This window comes from Phyllobates terribilis, unplaced genomic scaffold (genome assembly GCF_046119375.1).
Source record: "Phyllobates terribilis strain yellow unplaced genomic scaffold, ASM4611937v1 Scaffold_8__6_contigs__length_399053987, whole genome shotgun sequence".
NCBI classification, from domain to species: Eukaryota; Metazoa; Chordata; class Amphibia; order Anura; family Dendrobatidae; genus Phyllobates; species Phyllobates terribilis.
The window spans coordinates 394,115,145-394,131,317 of record NW_027362768.1 but is presented as its reverse complement, the minus strand read 5'-3'; the positions used below and the strand labels follow the sequence as shown (position 1 = coordinate 394,131,317).

General features: G+C 53.4%; 1 protein-coding gene across 1 annotated transcript in view; it reads left to right on the top strand.

Moving 5' to 3' along the window:
- The window catches only part of IARS1 (isoleucyl-tRNA synthetase 1), a 233,697-nt gene that overhangs the window by 202,766 nt on the left and 14,758 nt on the right, over positions 1 to 16,173 (top strand). The window contains exons 14-19 of the mRNA XM_073645216.1: positions 5,523 to 5,649; positions 5,970 to 6,043; positions 6,125 to 6,319; positions 6,393 to 6,479; positions 7,760 to 7,843; positions 10,225 to 10,369. Of these exons, the coding sequence (XP_073501317.1) occupies positions 5,523 to 5,649; positions 5,970 to 6,043; positions 6,125 to 6,319; positions 6,393 to 6,479; positions 7,760 to 7,843; positions 10,225 to 10,369 (712 nt within the window). The remainder of the gene's footprint in view (positions 1 to 5,522; positions 5,650 to 5,969; positions 6,044 to 6,124; positions 6,320 to 6,392; positions 6,480 to 7,759; positions 7,844 to 10,224; positions 10,370 to 16,173) is intronic.

Below are 16,173 nucleotides of genomic sequence, written 5' to 3'. Positions count from 1 at the left end.
TTAAGGCAGACAAGGTGGGCTTTATCCGGCGCTACCGCTTCTCTGCTGAGACACTCTGGGACGCGCTCCTCTGTCCTCTTAAGGCAGAGAGGTTTTGCTTGGTCTGCAGCATTAACCCCTTCTGAACGGGGTCTGGCCTCATCAGGGCAGTTAACCCTTGCTGGTGGTGCATGCTTCTGGGATCAGAGGGTGCATCACCCTAGTCTGTTAGGTTAACTTTTGCTCTGCAGGCAGCTGGGGTGGCTTTTCTCCCTCTAAGAAGGAGCTTTAACCCTTCAGTGCTTGGAAAAAAAATTTCTGTGGGAACAGGCTGTGATAGCGAAATCGCACATCCTCTGTTACCATACCCATTGTAAGACGCTCGCAACTGACGGGGGCATGTCGGACCAGGGGGCGCGGACCTCTCTCCCGACCCGTTTCAGGATCGGTCACGCGTATCCGATACGCCCAGGTCTTCGACGGCATCAGGTTCTACACTGGTCGGGGGTCTCAGTGATGTTAAAGTGGAGGCGCTCACACGCTCCATTGACAGTCTTTCTGACCTCCTGGGTCATTGGGTATCAGCTAAGTCCCAACCGACTTCGCGATGCAAGAAGCTCCACAGGCCTGTGGTGGCGCTGTCTCCTCCGCGCAGTGCGTCGGAGGCTTCGGAATCACCGACAGACTCTGCTGGTGAGATCTCTGATTCTGATGAAGAGGATCGGCAGGGTCGCGCTGCTTCGCTTTCGGGCCGCGTGGACGCTTTTATTGGGGCTATGCGGGAAGCGTTACAGCTGTCTGAAGAGGTGACGAGGCCCCCTGACAAGTCGGCCCGGCTGTATCAGGAGTCGCGTCGGGCTCGTTCGATGCTCCCGGTGCACGATGAACTTAACGAGGCGGTGGAGAAGGAATGCCTGTGTCCGGATAAACGCTTCCAGGGGATGCGTTTTTTTGATGCCCTGTATCCCTGCTCCTCGGAGACGATCACTAATTGGGTCCCCTCTCCTGAAGTGGACGTGCCATTGTCTCAGCTGAGCAAATCCTCTTTGCTTCCTGTTAAAGGGAAGGCGAGTCTACAGGACCCGCTGGACAGAAGGACGGAGTTAGCGGCGAAGTCCATCTACGAGGCCGCGGGTCATGGATTCCGAGCGGCCTTGGGGGCCATGTGGGCTGGTGAGGCTTCTCTGCGGTGGTTGGATCAGCTGCGGACGGCGTGGCAAGATGGGACTCCGCTGTCTGAGGTGGAAAGGCTTTTCCAGTTGTTGGAAGAGGCGGCCCGATATGGCAGGGACGCAGTGCTGGATGCTACTTCAGTTCTGTCCAGGACTCAATCCTCGGCCGTCACAGTCAGGAGAGCACTGTGGCTTAAACAGTGGACTGGAGACGCAGTATCCAAACAAGGTTTGCCGAGTCTGGCGTACAAGGGCGGTCAGCTTTTTGGTTCGGACCTCACGGAGCTGATTGCTAAGGCCAAGGCCAAGGATTCGGCTTTGCCGCAGCGGAAAGCAGCGGCTTCTACATCTGGCAAGTCAAGTGCCTGTAGTGGTCGTCGGTCCTTTCGGCCCAGGGGACGGTTCGGTCAGCCCTATTGGAGATCGGGTCGTCCCTCGTCTTCCGGAAAGAAGACCACCCAGAAATCCCATGCACCCTGGAAACAACATTTCCGTCAGGACAAACGGGAGGTTGACAAAAAGCCCGCTAAGGCGGACTGACGCCAGGAACCCCCTCGAGGGCTCTCGGGGGGGGTCGTCTGCTACAATTCGGGTTGATTTGGGCGTCACACGTATCGGACGCCTGGGTGACGCGGGTTATGTCGGCAGGCTATTTCATAGAGTTTCATTCTCGACCCCCGGACAGATTTCATCAGTCGCGCATCCCGTCCGAGCCCAAACTGGCTGCCGCACTGATGCGGGAGGTCGACTCTCTTCTACAGCAGGGGGTGGTGGTTCCGGTTCCGCCGGAGGACCGGGGAAGGGGGTTTTACTCCAACCATTTTGTGGTCCCCAAAAAGGAGGACAAGTTTCGCCCCATTCTGGACCTCAAAGAATTGAATGTTCATGTCCGACCCAGAAATTCCGTATGGAGTCTCTTTGCTCTGTCGTGGCGGCCCTGTCGCGGTACGATTTCTTGGTGTCTATCGACATCCGCGACGCCTATTTGCATGTCCCTATCAGCAGGGCTCACCAGCGCTTCCTGCGTTTCGCCATAGGTCAGGCCCATTACCAGTTTGTGGCCCTACCATTCGGGTTGGCCTCGGCGCCCAGGGTTTTTACAAAGATCCTGGCGCCGCTCATGGCGCTCCTTCGAAGGCAAGGAGTTACGATTCTCCCCTACCTGCACGACCTGTTAATTGTGTCATCCACAGCGGAGGAGGCGGTGACCAGCACCTGGAGGACTTCGGGTGGCTGGTCAATTGGAAGAAGTCGTCTTTGGAGCCGTCGCAGTCAATCCTGTTCTTGGGGATGCTTTTCGACACGGTTCGAGCAGTGGTGTCCCTGCCTCCGGACAAACAAGCGAACCTTCGTCACCATGTCCAGGCTATGAGGTCGGCGATGGCGATGTCCTTTCGGAAGTGTATGCGCCTTCTGGGTCTGATGGTGGCAGCAATGGAAGCGGTACCGTTTGCACAATTTGATTCCCGGGTTCTCCAAAATCTTATTCTGACCCGTTGGGACCGATCGCCGGCTTCGCTAGATCGCTGTGTCGGTATCTCCCGCAGGGTGCGAGAGTCTCTTGGATGGTGGTTACGTCCGGAGGCTTTATCCCTGGGGAAATCCTTCCTCCTCCCACGGTGGTCGGTCATTACCACCGATGCCAGCCTGACTGGCTGGGGTGGGGTTTGGAACGATCTCTGGGTTCAGGGGGTCTGGTCGTCAGAGGAGTCGTCTCTGCCGATCAACATCCGGGAGTTGAGAGCGATATTTCTCTGCCTCCGACATTGGACAGTCCCTTTGAGCGGTCTGCCGGTCCGGATTCAGACGGACAATGCGACAGCGGTCGCGTATATCAACCATCAGGGCGGGACGAGGAGTTCCAGACTCATGATGGAGGTCTCTTGGATCATGGTATGGGCCGAGTTCAGGGTTCCGGCCATCTCCGCGATTCACATCCCAGGAGTGCGGAATATCACAGCGGACTTCCTCAGTCGCGAGCAGGTGGATCCCGGAGAATGGAGTCTTCATCCGGAAGTTTTTACACTGCTGTGCTCCCGTTGGGGGACTCCCCAGGTGCACTTGATGGCATCCAGGCTGAACGCCAGGGTTCCGACGTTCATGTCCAGGTACAGGAACCCGGAGGCTGTGGCGGTAGATCCTCTAGTGGCCCCGTGGGACCAGTTCGAGCTGATCTACGTGTTTCCGCCGGTATCCTTGCTTCCTCTGGTCATCCGGCGGATCAAACTCTAACGAATTCCGGCAATTTTGGTGGCGCCGGATTGGCCGCGGAGGGCGTGGTATTCAACGCTGGTGTCTCTTCTGGCGGCGCCTCCGTTTCCACTGCCTCTTCGCCCGGACCTGTTAACCCAAGGGCCCATTCGTCATCCGGACCTGAAGTCGCTTCGTTTGACGGCGTGGCACTTGAGACCGAGATCTTCACCCGTCGTGGGTTTTCGGCCGAGGTCATTGCCACCTTGCGGGCGGCCAGAGGTCCAGCTACGACTAGGATTTATCACAGAACTTGGGAGGCCTTCTATTCATGGTGTTCTGGATCGTCAAGGAACCCGAGGGTTTTTTCCATTCCCAACTTATTGGCTTTTCTGCAATGTGGTTTGGCCAAGGGTCTGGCGGTTGGTACCTTGCATGGTCAGGTATCTGCACTATCCGTGCTTTTTCGGAAGGCTATTGCCTCGCGCAGGGATGTGCTCGTTTTTTTGCGGGGTTGCACGTCAGTTTCCGCCTTGGAGGGCGTTTGTGGCTCCTTGGTGGCTCAATCTAGTCTTGGAGGCTCTTCAGCATGGGCCGTTTGAGCCTATGGATTCAGCTACGCTTTACTTGCTTTCTTGGAAGGTGGCCTTCCTGGTGGCGGTCACCTCTTTGAGAAGGGTTTCTGAGTTGGTGGCACTGTCTTGCTCGCCCCCTTTTCTGGAGTTCCACTCGGATCGCGTGGTGCTTCGTACCCGTGGCGATTTTCTGCCTAAAGTGGTGTCGCGTTTCCACGTCAATCAGGACATCGTGTTGCCCTCCCTCTGTCCGAATCCGAAGAGTCCAAAGGAGCGAGCCTTGCACTCGTTGGATTTGGTGCGGGCTTTGAAGTTCAATCTTTCAATCACGGAAGGGTTTCGGAAGTCGGACTCTCTTTTTGTGATTCCTGCTGGTCGTCGGCCTGGTCAGCGGGCCTCCAAGGACACTATAGCTCGGTGGATACGTTCGGCTATCCTGGAAGCGTACCGGCTCAAGGGCGAGCCTTGTCCGGTTAAGGTTTGAGCTCATTCCACGAGAGCGGTTGGTTCGTCGTGGGCTTTTCGTCAGGGGGCCTCGGCAGCGCAGCTCTGCCGGGCGGCTACCTGGCGTTCCGTTCACACTTTTACTAAATTTTATAAAGTGGACGTGAGTGCTTCCGCCGATGCAGCCTTGGGACGCAGGGTCCTGCAGGCGGCGGTGGTTTAGGTTATCTCTTTATCTCGTTTCAGCGCTTGTTGCGCGCTTGACTAAGTTGTTGGGGTGTTGGCGATTCTGCCACTGTTTCCCACCCTTGAGTTCTGGGCTGCTTTGGGACGTCCCACTAGTAATGGATCTGTGTCTCCCTTCCTTCCCTTCTGCTGCTGAAAGACGGATTTGGTAAGACCTTACCTGTAAAATCCTTTTCAGCGAAGGAACGAAGGGAGACACAGCTCCCTCCCATGGCAGATGTGTATTATTGTTTTCCAGATGCGGCGCGACTCCTCTCTGATGGCGGTCATCTGGGCGGGGGTCGGCGCGCTAGGGCTCTGTTCCAGCATTGCCAGCTCATCGCAGTGGTCGGTCCAGTGAGTAGTGCCTGGGACTGTGTGTTCTTTCTGTTATATGCATAATCTGTTCTCTCACACTTCTGAATTTTCGGAAGGGGTTGTGTTGTTCCGCTGGTGTTGTCTGCTCTTCCTTAGCTTGTGTACGGACTGAGGAACATGGGAGTAGGAGAAGCCTAAGCTGGAGGGGCCGGTCGTCACTTTTTTAAATCTGAGATGAACTATCCTGTGGGGCTCCGCCTACCCACTAGTAATGGATCTGTGTCTCCCTTCCTTCCTTCGCTGAAAAGGATTTTACAGGTAAGGTCTTACCAAAATCCGTCTATTCCACAGGGCTCAGGTCTCATTGTTTGTGCATTTAATCAATTTCCATACTTGGTATATTGGTATAGCAGGATGCTCTTTAAATCAGCAATTAGCTGACTTTAGTACAATGTGTAATTAGCATATTAACAGACATTACACCATATGTGACTGATATCAGCCTCTTATAACGCTCCAGCACTGATATAACCTCTGCAGACCCTTCCGTCCTTGTGGGGTCTGTACTCGCAGTCTGGGGGTCTCGTCTTCTGGTTTCTTACAGTCTTTTCTCTTTCAGGGTTCCGGAGTTTGTCAGAGAGAAGCGTTTTGGGAATTGGTTGAAGGAGGCGCGAGATTGGGCCATTTCCAGGAATCGCTACTGGGGGACGCCGATCCCTCTGTGGGTCAGCGAGGACTTTGAGGAGGTTCGTAGTGTGGAGATCACCTGTAATCGGGCAAGGCTGAATGTGGATGATGGCGTCATATAGAGAGCCCCCCCCCCCGCGCCTCTCTGTGCGCGCGGCGCTCCCCCACCCCGGGCCTCTCTGTGCTCGCGGCGCCCCCCCGCCCCGGGCCTCTCTGTGCGCGCGGCGCTCCCCCACCCCGGGCCTCTCTGTGCGCGCGGCGCTCCCCCACCCCGGCCTCTCTGTGCGCTCGGCGCCCCCCCACCCCGGCCTCCTTACACACGCACACTCGTGGCAGGTTGACGGCGGCCCTGATTGTTCCTGCACTTCTCCTCCTCCAGGTGGTGTGTGTGGGATCCTTGGCGGAGCTGGAGGAGCTGACCTCTTGTAAGATCACCGATCTGCACCGTGAGAGGTGAGTCCTGCTAGGTGCGATGGTGCCCAGTGCCATCCGTGTGCCAGGTGGCCTGTACACAGCTGGTCCGTGTCTCCGCAGTGTGGACCACCTGACTATCCCGTCTCGCTGTGGGAAGGGCGCCCTGAGGCGCGTCTCGGAGGTGTTTGACTGCTGGTTTGAGAGCGGCAGCATGCCTTACGCCCAGGTCCACTACCCGTTCCAGAACAGGAAGGAGTTTGAAGACTCGTTCCCAGCGGACTTCATTGCTGAAGGCATCGACCAGACTCGAGGGTGGTGAGTACGAGGCAGGATGGCCGCCAGGAGCGGAGGCCCCCAGGAGCCCTCACCATTGTGTCTGCCCCTCCAGGTTCTACACCCTTCTGGTCCTCTCTACTGCTCTCTTTGGTCAGCCACCGTTCAAGAATGTCATCGTCAATGGTCTGGTGTTGGCGAGGTAATTCCACCGCTGACCGTAGCAGAGTGTGGGGGTCCATAATCACTGGGCCAGCTGCGGGGGTGGGGTCTGTAATCACTGGGGCAGCTGTGGGGGATCTGTAATCACTGGGGCAGCTGTGGGGGATCTGTAATCACTGGGGCGGCTGTGGGGGATCTGTAATCATTGGGGCGGCTGTGGGGGATCTGTAATCACTGGGGCGGCTGTGGGGGGGTCTGTAATCACTGGGGCAGCTGTGGGGGATCTGTAATCACTGGGGCAGCTGTGGGGGATCTGTAATCACTGGGGCAGCTGTGGGGGGGTCTGTAATCACTGGGGCGGCTGTGGGGGAGTCTGTAATCACTGGGGCAGCTGTGGGGGATCTGTAATCACTGGGGCGGCTGTGGGGGGGGATCTGTAATCACTGGGACAGCTGTGGGGGATCTGTAATCACTGGGGCGTCTGTGGGGGGGTCTGTAATCTCTGGGGCGGCTGTGGGGGGTCTGTAATGACTGGGGCGGCTGTGGGGGATCTGTAATCACTGGGGCGGCTGTGGGGGGGTCTGTAATCACTGGGGCGGCTGCGGGGGGGTCTGTAATCACTGGGGCAGCTGTGGGGGGTCTGTAATCACTGGGGCGGCTGTGGGGTAGGGGTCTGTAATCACTGGGGCGGCTGTGGGGTAGGGGTCTGTAATCACTGGGGCGGCTGTGGGGTAGGGGTCTGTAATCACTGGGGCGGCTGTGGGGTAGGGGTCTGTAATCACTGGGGCGGCTGTGGGGTAGGGGTCTGTAATGACTGGGGCGGCTGTGGGGGGTCTAATGACTGGGGCGGCTGTGGGGGGTCTGTAATCACTGGGGCGGCTGTGGGGGGGGGTCTGTAATCACTGGGGCGGCTGTGGGGTAGGGGTCTGTAATGACTGGGGCGGCTGTGGGGGGTCTAATGACTGGGGCGGCTGTGGGGGGTCTGTAATCACTGGGGCAGCTGTGGGGGGTCTGTAATCACTGGGGCGGCTGTGGGGGGTCTGTAATCACTGGGGCAGCTGTGGGGGGTCTGTAATCACTGGGGCGGCTGTGGGGGGGGGTCTGTAATCACTGGGGCGGCTGTGGGGTAGGGGTCTGTAATGACTGGGGCGGCTGTGGGGGGTCTAATGACTGGGGCGGCTGTGGGGGGTCTGTAATCACTGGGGCAGCTGTGGGGGGTCTGTAATCACTGGGGCGGCTGTGGGGTAGGGGTCTGTAATCACTAGACCAGTCGCCAGCTTTTTTTCTCTGCTTCAATAACTTTTTTCTCTTATGTGATAGTGATGGTCAAAAAATGAGTAAAAGTAAGAAGAACTACCCGGACCCCGTGCACGTGATCAATAACTATGGGGCCGACGCCCTCCGGTAAGACCCCAGCCGCCTGCTACTTGTCTCACTGCACCCCCTAATATCCAAGCACAGCAAACTGACCTCCTCCTCAATGTAATGACCAGAGACTCTGTGCTTACTGGTGGAGGGACCCTCCTTTCCCCCGGGACTCCCCCGCCCCTCCCCGGGACCCCCCCTCCTCCCCGGGACTGTGTGTGGGGTCCCTCATATTGTGTGAAGGGTTGTGTGGAGTCCATCTTACTTTCTGGAGGGATGTGTGGGGGCATTATAATGTATGGAGAGCTGTGCGTGGGGGGCCGTTATACTGTGCGTGGGGGGCCGTTATACTGTGCGTGGGGGGCCGTTATACTGTGCGTGGGGGGCCGTTATACTGTGCGTGGAGTCCCTCATATTGTGTGTGGGGTCCCATGATTTTTCTGTACGCCCCTGGTGCCCCCCGCCTGTTGATTGTACTCTGGGGTAGACGGCCGTCCGTTCCTCCAGCATTTCAGTGGGTGTATAGATGGCGTCGCGGGGATTTCAGTGGATGTATAGATGGCGTCGCGGGGATTTCAGTGGATGTATAGATGGCGTCGCGGGGATTTCAGTGGATGCATAGATGGCGTCGCGGGGATTTCAGTGGATGTATAGATGGCGTCGCGGGGATTTCAGTGGATGCATAGATGGCGTCGCGGGGATTTCAGTGGATGTATAGATGGCGTCGCGGGGATTTCAGTGGATGTATAGATGGCGTCGCGGGGATTTCAGTGGATGTATGATGGCGTCGCGGGGATTTCAGTGGATGTATAGATGGCGTCGCGGGGATTTCAGTGGATGTATAGATGGCGTCGCGGGGATTTCAGTGGATGTATAGATGGCGTCGCGGGGATTTCAGTGGGTGTATAGATGGCGTCGCGGGGATTTCAGTGGGTGTATAGATGGCGTCGCGGGGATTTCAGTGGGTGCATAGATGGCGTCGCGGGGATTTCAGTGGGTGTATAGATGGCGTCGCGGGGATTTCAGTGGGTGTATAGATGGCGTCGCGGGGATTTCAGTGGGTGTATAGATGGCGTCGCGGGGATTTCAGTGGATGTATAGATGGCGTCGCGGGGATTTCAGTGGGTGTATAGATGGCGTCGCGGGGATTTCAGTGGGTGTATAGATGGCGTCGCGGGGATTTCAGTGGATGTATAGATGGCGTCGCGGGGATTTCAGTGGATGTATAGATGGCGTCGCGGGGATTTCAGTGGATGTATAGATGGCGTCGCGGGGATTTCAGTGGATGTATAGATGGCGTCGCGGGGATTTCAGTGGATGCATAGATGGCGTCGCGGGGATTTCAGTGGGTGTATAGATGGCGTCGCGGGGATTTCAGTGGATGTATAGATGGCGTCGCGGGGATTTCAGTGGGTGTATAGATGGCGTCGCGGGGATTTCATTGGATGTATAGATGGCGTCGCGGGGATTTCAGTGGATGTATAGATGGCGTCGCAGGGATTTCAGTGGATGTATAGATGGCGTCGCAGGGATTTCAGTGGGTGTATAGATGGCGTCGCAGGGATTTCAGTGGATGTATAGATGGCGTCGCGGGGATTTCAGTGGGTGTATAGATGGCGTCGCGGGGATTTCAGTGGATGTATAGATGGCATCGCAGGGATTTCAGTGGATGTATAGATGGCGTCGCAGGGATTTCAGTGGGTGTATAGATGGCGTCGCGGGGATTTCAGTGGATGTATAGATGGCGTCGCGGGGATTTCAGTGGGTGTATAGATGGCGTCGCGGGGATTTCAGTGGGTGTATGGATGGCGTCGCGGGGATTTCAGTGGATGTATAGATGGCGTCGCGGGGATTTCAGTGGGTGTATAGATGGCGTCGCGGGGATTTCAGTGGATGTATAGATGGCGTCGCAGGGATTTCAGTGGGTGTATAGATGGCGTCGCAGGGATTTCAGTGGATGTATAGATGGCGTCGCGGGGATTTCAGTGGGTGTATAGATGGCGTCGCGGGGATTTCAGTGGATGTATAGATGGCATCGCAGGGATTTCAGTGGATGTATAGATGGCGTCGCAGGGATTTCAGTGGGTGTATAGATGGCGTCGCGGGGATTTCAGTGGATGTATAGATGGCGTCGCGGGGATTTCAGTGGGTGTATAGATGGCGTCGCGGGGATTTCAGTGGGTGTATAGATGGCGTCGCAGGGCTGTGCCGGATCTGAAGCCTCTTATCAATACGCTGCCTTCTCAGTAATGGAGGACCGGACCGGCCGTCTACAGCTGCAGGTGAATGGTTTGGGGGTCCACCATCCTGCTGACAGTTTCCCTCTAGTTTTCGTGGGTTACATTAGTGCTTTCTTTTCCGGGGTTCTTTGCAGGTTGAACGTCTCTTTCCAATCAGATCATATTTATCTACATTTTCAGATTATACTTAATAAATTCTCCTGTCGTGAGAGCAGAAAACTTGCGCTTTAAAGAAGACGGCGTCCGCGATGTCCTGAAAGACGTTTTCCTCCCGTGGTACAACGCATTCCGCTTCCTGATGCAGAATATTTATCGATTGCATAAGGTATGTGCGAGGCGATAATGGAGGCGGTGATCCACCGGGGTACGCCATCAGGAGACCCACCTGAGGTGGAGAAGATGTGGCCTCTGCCTGGTGGGCGGTGGGGCGGTGGCCTCTGCCCGGTGGGCGGTGGTGCAGAGGCCTCTGTCCGGTGGGTGGTGGGTGGTGGCCTCTCCTTAGACTCTCACCACCCCTGTTTTTGCCTAGCGGTGGTTGGTGTTTTTTTTTTTCTTACATTCCATCATTCCCGGAGTGGAGACCCCCTAGTGGGCACAATGACTGCTGCTGCAGTGACGTGCCATTGTCCCCTCAGTAGTGCAAGGCCATGAAGTGGTGACCCTGCTTCCACCTGAACATTTTGGATGGGAGAGAATAATTTCCTGGGATGGAGCCATTTTGGACGAGGCGGTCTCTTCTCCTGCCCAGTCGGTAACCTTAGGGGACAGTGTAGACTCTGTAGCGGAGGCCAGTTTACAGTTCTGCAGAAACCCTAAGGTAGCGAGGAACACCCTCCAAGATGAGGATGAGTTTGCCTCTCCTTCCTAGTGGGAGGTTTTTTCCAGCGTCACTACCTGCAGCATACTATGACAGTACCAGTGAGATATGGACCTGCCCAACAGCTGGACAGGAAGCCTAGAGCAGAGAAAAAGACCACCCAGAACTTCCTCCTCCAGTGGTGTCCGCGCCTTTGGACATAGAAGCCTGGAGCATAGAGCGTGAAGGCCATGAAGATAGAGCAGAGTCCCCTCCAGCGGGGAGTGCAGTGAGAGTGTCCGTCGCATTGGCCTCTGGGATGTAGCTGTGGCGTTCAGTGCGCTGGGCCAGGCCGCCTCAGGGCTGATGGCCATGAAGGAAGTAATGGCTGATGGCCATGAAGAGCTTCACCTTCCAGCAATCTCCGCCATCTATATTTCGGAGGTGACAGCCTGGCCGCTTCTCTTCCAGAGGCCTTTAAGCCAGTTGTCTTTTTCCCAGTGTGGACCTCTTCATAACTTATTTCATCCCTACATATGTTGTCAGCTCCTGAGACCAGTGGGCCTTGATAGTGGGCAATGCTTAGACCATAGTCTCGGCTTAGCTTTTCTGGTCTGATCTCGCCACATGTAATTGTACCTCTTGCCGTTGGTCACAGGCGCTTTGTGGCCTCCTCTTTGTCCCGTCCTCCTTTCCACCAACCTTAGCTGTACCTAATGGTGGAGCTGTTGTGGCCAAATTTCTAAAATCCAAGTTTTGTTTCTGATTTTATCCAGAACATTCTTAAGACTCCTAATCCTCATTCTGCCAGGGTTTATCACCATTTTTGGAGGCTTACCTTCCCTGGTGCAATATAGTGAGAGACAGAAACACAGATGCAAACAACACAGTGAAGATAAATCTAATCCCAATGGACCCATGTTATTGCATATAGGACTAATAAAGAGAACGGGCCATCATCTTGTAACAGTAAAGGAAAGGGGGGATTGTTCCTCTGTGAAGCAGAGAAACAAAAAGATGGCCACACAAGTTCAAAATTGTAAAGAAGTAAGAAAATTCCTTTATTAACACATGTAGTAAACACAAATTACAAAGATACATGCGGACGACAGAGTAGACACAGAGTGCTGGATCCACATGAATAAAACAATGTTAAAAACGGTGACACAGCGCCCGAAAGGTCAGCCTATATAGCAAGTGGAAATATAAGGGGGACAGCGACAGGGTCACATGTATTAATAAATATATACCACCCATCAAGAATACCTTTTCCAAATAGTACCCCCAAAACAATAATATCCCATCACAATCAAAATACCCAGAAACAAAAGGGTTAAAACCCTTATACAGATGGAAGTAATACAACCAATTGGTCATAAATAAGCTAAAATAGCTATGCACCTGGGTAAGGCCACCAGACAGGCTCTGCTACCGTCACCCCGACGCACGTTTCGGTAGGAAAACCTTTTTCAAGGGGTAATACTGCTCACCAACCATCCACCTTTTATACCCCCACATCCATATCTGCAGCGTGCACATGTTGCACAGTAAAGCGGAAGTGCCGTGTAACTGACTTCCTGTCTCACTCACTGCTTGTAACTGACTTCCTGCCTCACTCACTGCTTGTAACTGACTTCCTGCCACATTCACTACGTCTCCATGGCGAGGCATAAACAGCCCTATCATGTGGCTCCAAGTTCCACCCCCTCACTTCACATGATCAAGCCCAAGGTGCCACCCTCATGATCATGGGATATAAACACCACTGCTGCCCGGCCAAAAATGCCGCGGAAACCCCGCCGCACCACAGGCGCACAGCGGCGTCGGCATCACAAGGACGTCGAGAGCCACTGGGCGCATGCGCGAAGCGGAGGGACCGCGTACCGGCCGGACAGCGATGGCGTGCACCGGAGCCACCACCAAGGCACCTGACAGCTGGCAGAAGACAAAGAAAGGGAACGAAAGAAGAAAGATTTAAAGGAGAAAGAGGAGAGGACAAAATTGACTCAGGTGGAACATAGGAGGCAGACAAGAAAGGGAGCAAATAGGAAATGTGTATACAAATAAGTACTGCAATCAAAAGTATTACCATAATAGGTGGAAGACATATATATATCCAAAACTGTTAACCTATATCCATATCAGTACATACAATATAGAGGACATAAATATCAATCCCATTAGAGCATTGTACAATACAATCTTCTGCAGATTCGTCTCATTAGGAAAAAAAAAAAAAATAATACATTGATGTAACAGCAAAAACCACACATATCTCTCAATATATGCTATATCGGTGGATTATGCAATCATCTTCTCATGGTGTCTGCAAGACTACATCATCACCGTCCTCCATGGAATCCAGGTAGATAGCTGCATGATGTTAAACAGTGGAGAACCGGCAGGTAAGGGCAGCTCACTCATCACTGGTAACAGGGCAGACAATATGTCACGGGCAACAATCTAGTGGAGAGTCAATGTGCAGCATTAAAATACGAACAATGATAAAATATGAAATGCAAAAAAGAATATAAAAACAACTGAGGACATCACATGCAGACCGGAAATTAAAGAAATGGGACGAAGCTAATACTCTCGTTCAACCCCTTCGGTTGCAGGGTTTTAAGTGCCCATATCCATTTAGACTCCAGCTGGGCCAACCTCTGGGTCACTCCACCACCACGGATACCTACAACTATATTGTCTATACCTCTCACTCTCAGCCCAGTGGAGTCACATCCATGGTATAATTTGAAGTGGCGTGGGATGGTCTTGAGGGTGGATGCATCAGTGTGGCCAAGTGCCGCCTCTATGCCCAGTACGTGTTCCCTTACCCGTGTTTTAAAATAACGAGTAGTCATGCCCACATAGATGAGACCACACAGGCAGGTTGCATGGTATATCACGTACCGTGTTTGGCAGGTGATGTAACTAGTGATCGAAAATCTATTACCGTCAGAGTCCCAAAATTCATTACTTCGATCAATGTTGGGACAGGCGACACACCGGCCACACGGACTACATCCACGCCGTACACCACCCACACCACTCAAAAAAGTCTGTCGCAGTACCCCCTCATAATGACTCCGCACGAGATGATCCCTTAAATTTTTAGCGCGTCTGAAAGTTATGCATGGTTTTTCAGACACATATCTCGTTAGAATCGGGTCATTCATGAGCACCGACCATGCTTTCTCCAGTGCTCTCCTCATAGCCGGTGCTTGAGTGTGGTACTTAGTGATGAACCTAACGATCTCAGTGTTGGTATCATCTCTTGACCCATATAAGAGATCATCTCGTGCAGAGTATTTAGCCCTATTAAAGGCCTTTTTCACAGATCTACAGCTATAACCACGGGCATAAAACCTCTCCATTAACTCCCTGGACTGAGCGAGAAAATCACTGTCCGTTGAGCAGAGCCGTCTTAAACGCAGAAATTGGCCCACCGGAACCGACCTTATCATGTGTTGTGGGTGGGATGACGATGCATGCAGCAATGTATTGGTGGATGTGGGTTTCCTGAATATATTGGTCTTAATGCTCTGATTCGCTTCTCTATTAAGAGTCACGTCCAGAAATTCAGCCCTGTTGGGATCACACTGATATGTAACGTGGATATTTACGTTATTGCAATTGAGTTTGTCCTTAAATTCAATTAAGCATTACTGTGAGCCCTGCCAGATCAGGAAGATGTCGTCGATGTAGCGTGCCCAAAAGAGGACACGGTCCATCGATGACCCTAGATCTGACAGGGAGAGGTCTCTCTCCCACAGCCCCAGGAAGAGGTTAGCGTATGAAGGGGCGAAAGCCGCCCCCATCGCTGTCCCCTGGATCTGTAGGTAGAAAGACCCCTTGAAAATAAAAAAATTGTGCGTCAGTGTGAAATCCAACAATTCCACCAGTAAGGACCTCATTTCTTCTGACAGGTTAGACCCCCCCAGGAAGAAAGCCACAGCCCGTAAACCGTCAGCATGCTTGATATTGGTATACAGGGATTCAATATCCACTGTTACCATCATAGTGTCATGATCTAAATAAAGGCCATCAACTTCCCTGGTGCAAGCAGCAGGACTTCCATCACTTGTGGACCACACCTGTAGTTCTCTTTTCCCCAGTCAGATTTAACCTTGGGTCTCCGCACCGCCTCCTGTAAAGAACACGTTTCTGCCCTCTTCATTATCTTTCAGCACTTTCTGGTGGCCCCTTAGAGGCATCCTATGGAAGCTTTGGGTCTCCACCTTGCTATGTCGGTGCTTCAGACGTCCCCTGTGAGTCTTCATGACGATTACCATCTGAAATTTCTTTCCTGAAAGGTGGCGCTTCTGGTGGTGATGGCCTCTATGTGAAGGCTCTGGTAGTTTGCCGCTCTCTCCTCCAGCTGGTCAGGGTGGTTGTGACAACACAGCTTTTCTTCTTAATTGTGCCACACATACATTTCATGGTCAGGAGTCATACACCTTTGTTATATTGACTTTTGAACCTGTGTTCTTTGGTTGTCCAACACAGACTATTGTCCGTATAATCCTGAATGCTGATCACGTGAGGTGATATTTGGTAATTGATGAATGGCTGCTATTCACATCTTATATCAGCTCTTACAATGTATCGTCTGGCAGTTTTGCCATACAAGGACTCTGAACAATGGATGTTTGTTAGATAAGTTAAATACCATTGTTGGGTGTTTTGCAGTCAACATTGGGGGATGAGCTGTGGATACTCGAGCCCTGTGGAATAGTATCATCCCTAATCCTTCACCTGTGGATGTGTGCTTGAAAGGACAATTGTGAACTATTTAAGGGACATATGCCTCTGTAGAAGGGAGACTTTACAGAGAGCCAAGACAGACTCTTCAGCACAGCAACCAGGACACATGGCTCCATCAAGAGGAATACAGATCTGCTCCAGTGACTATCACTGAACCCTCAGAGACATTATGAGGAAATCCAGCTTGGAACAATCAGGTCACCTGGCCACACATGACTGTCTAATCCCAGCGGGCCAGCCGAAGGGGGAGACTGTGTAACTTGCACCATCTTGGGACTGTTCTGTGTGATTATTGTCCGCTTTGTGGTTCAGTAAAGTATTGTCACGCTGTTCTACCCTCACCCTGTGTTGTCTGAGTGGTATTACGCCACAGAGGTCCCCGGGTCTTCACAGTGGTCTTACGGCCCAACCATCCTTCCTTCCGCAGGTGGCTTCGGCCTTCTACGTGACTTTTCCTTCTGCCTATTCCACTCCCATGCTATGGAGCTTTCTCTCCACTGACTGTACTTGGTCATTAAAGGGAATCTGTCAGCAGGTTTTTCCTACCCCATCCTAGAGCAGCGTGATGT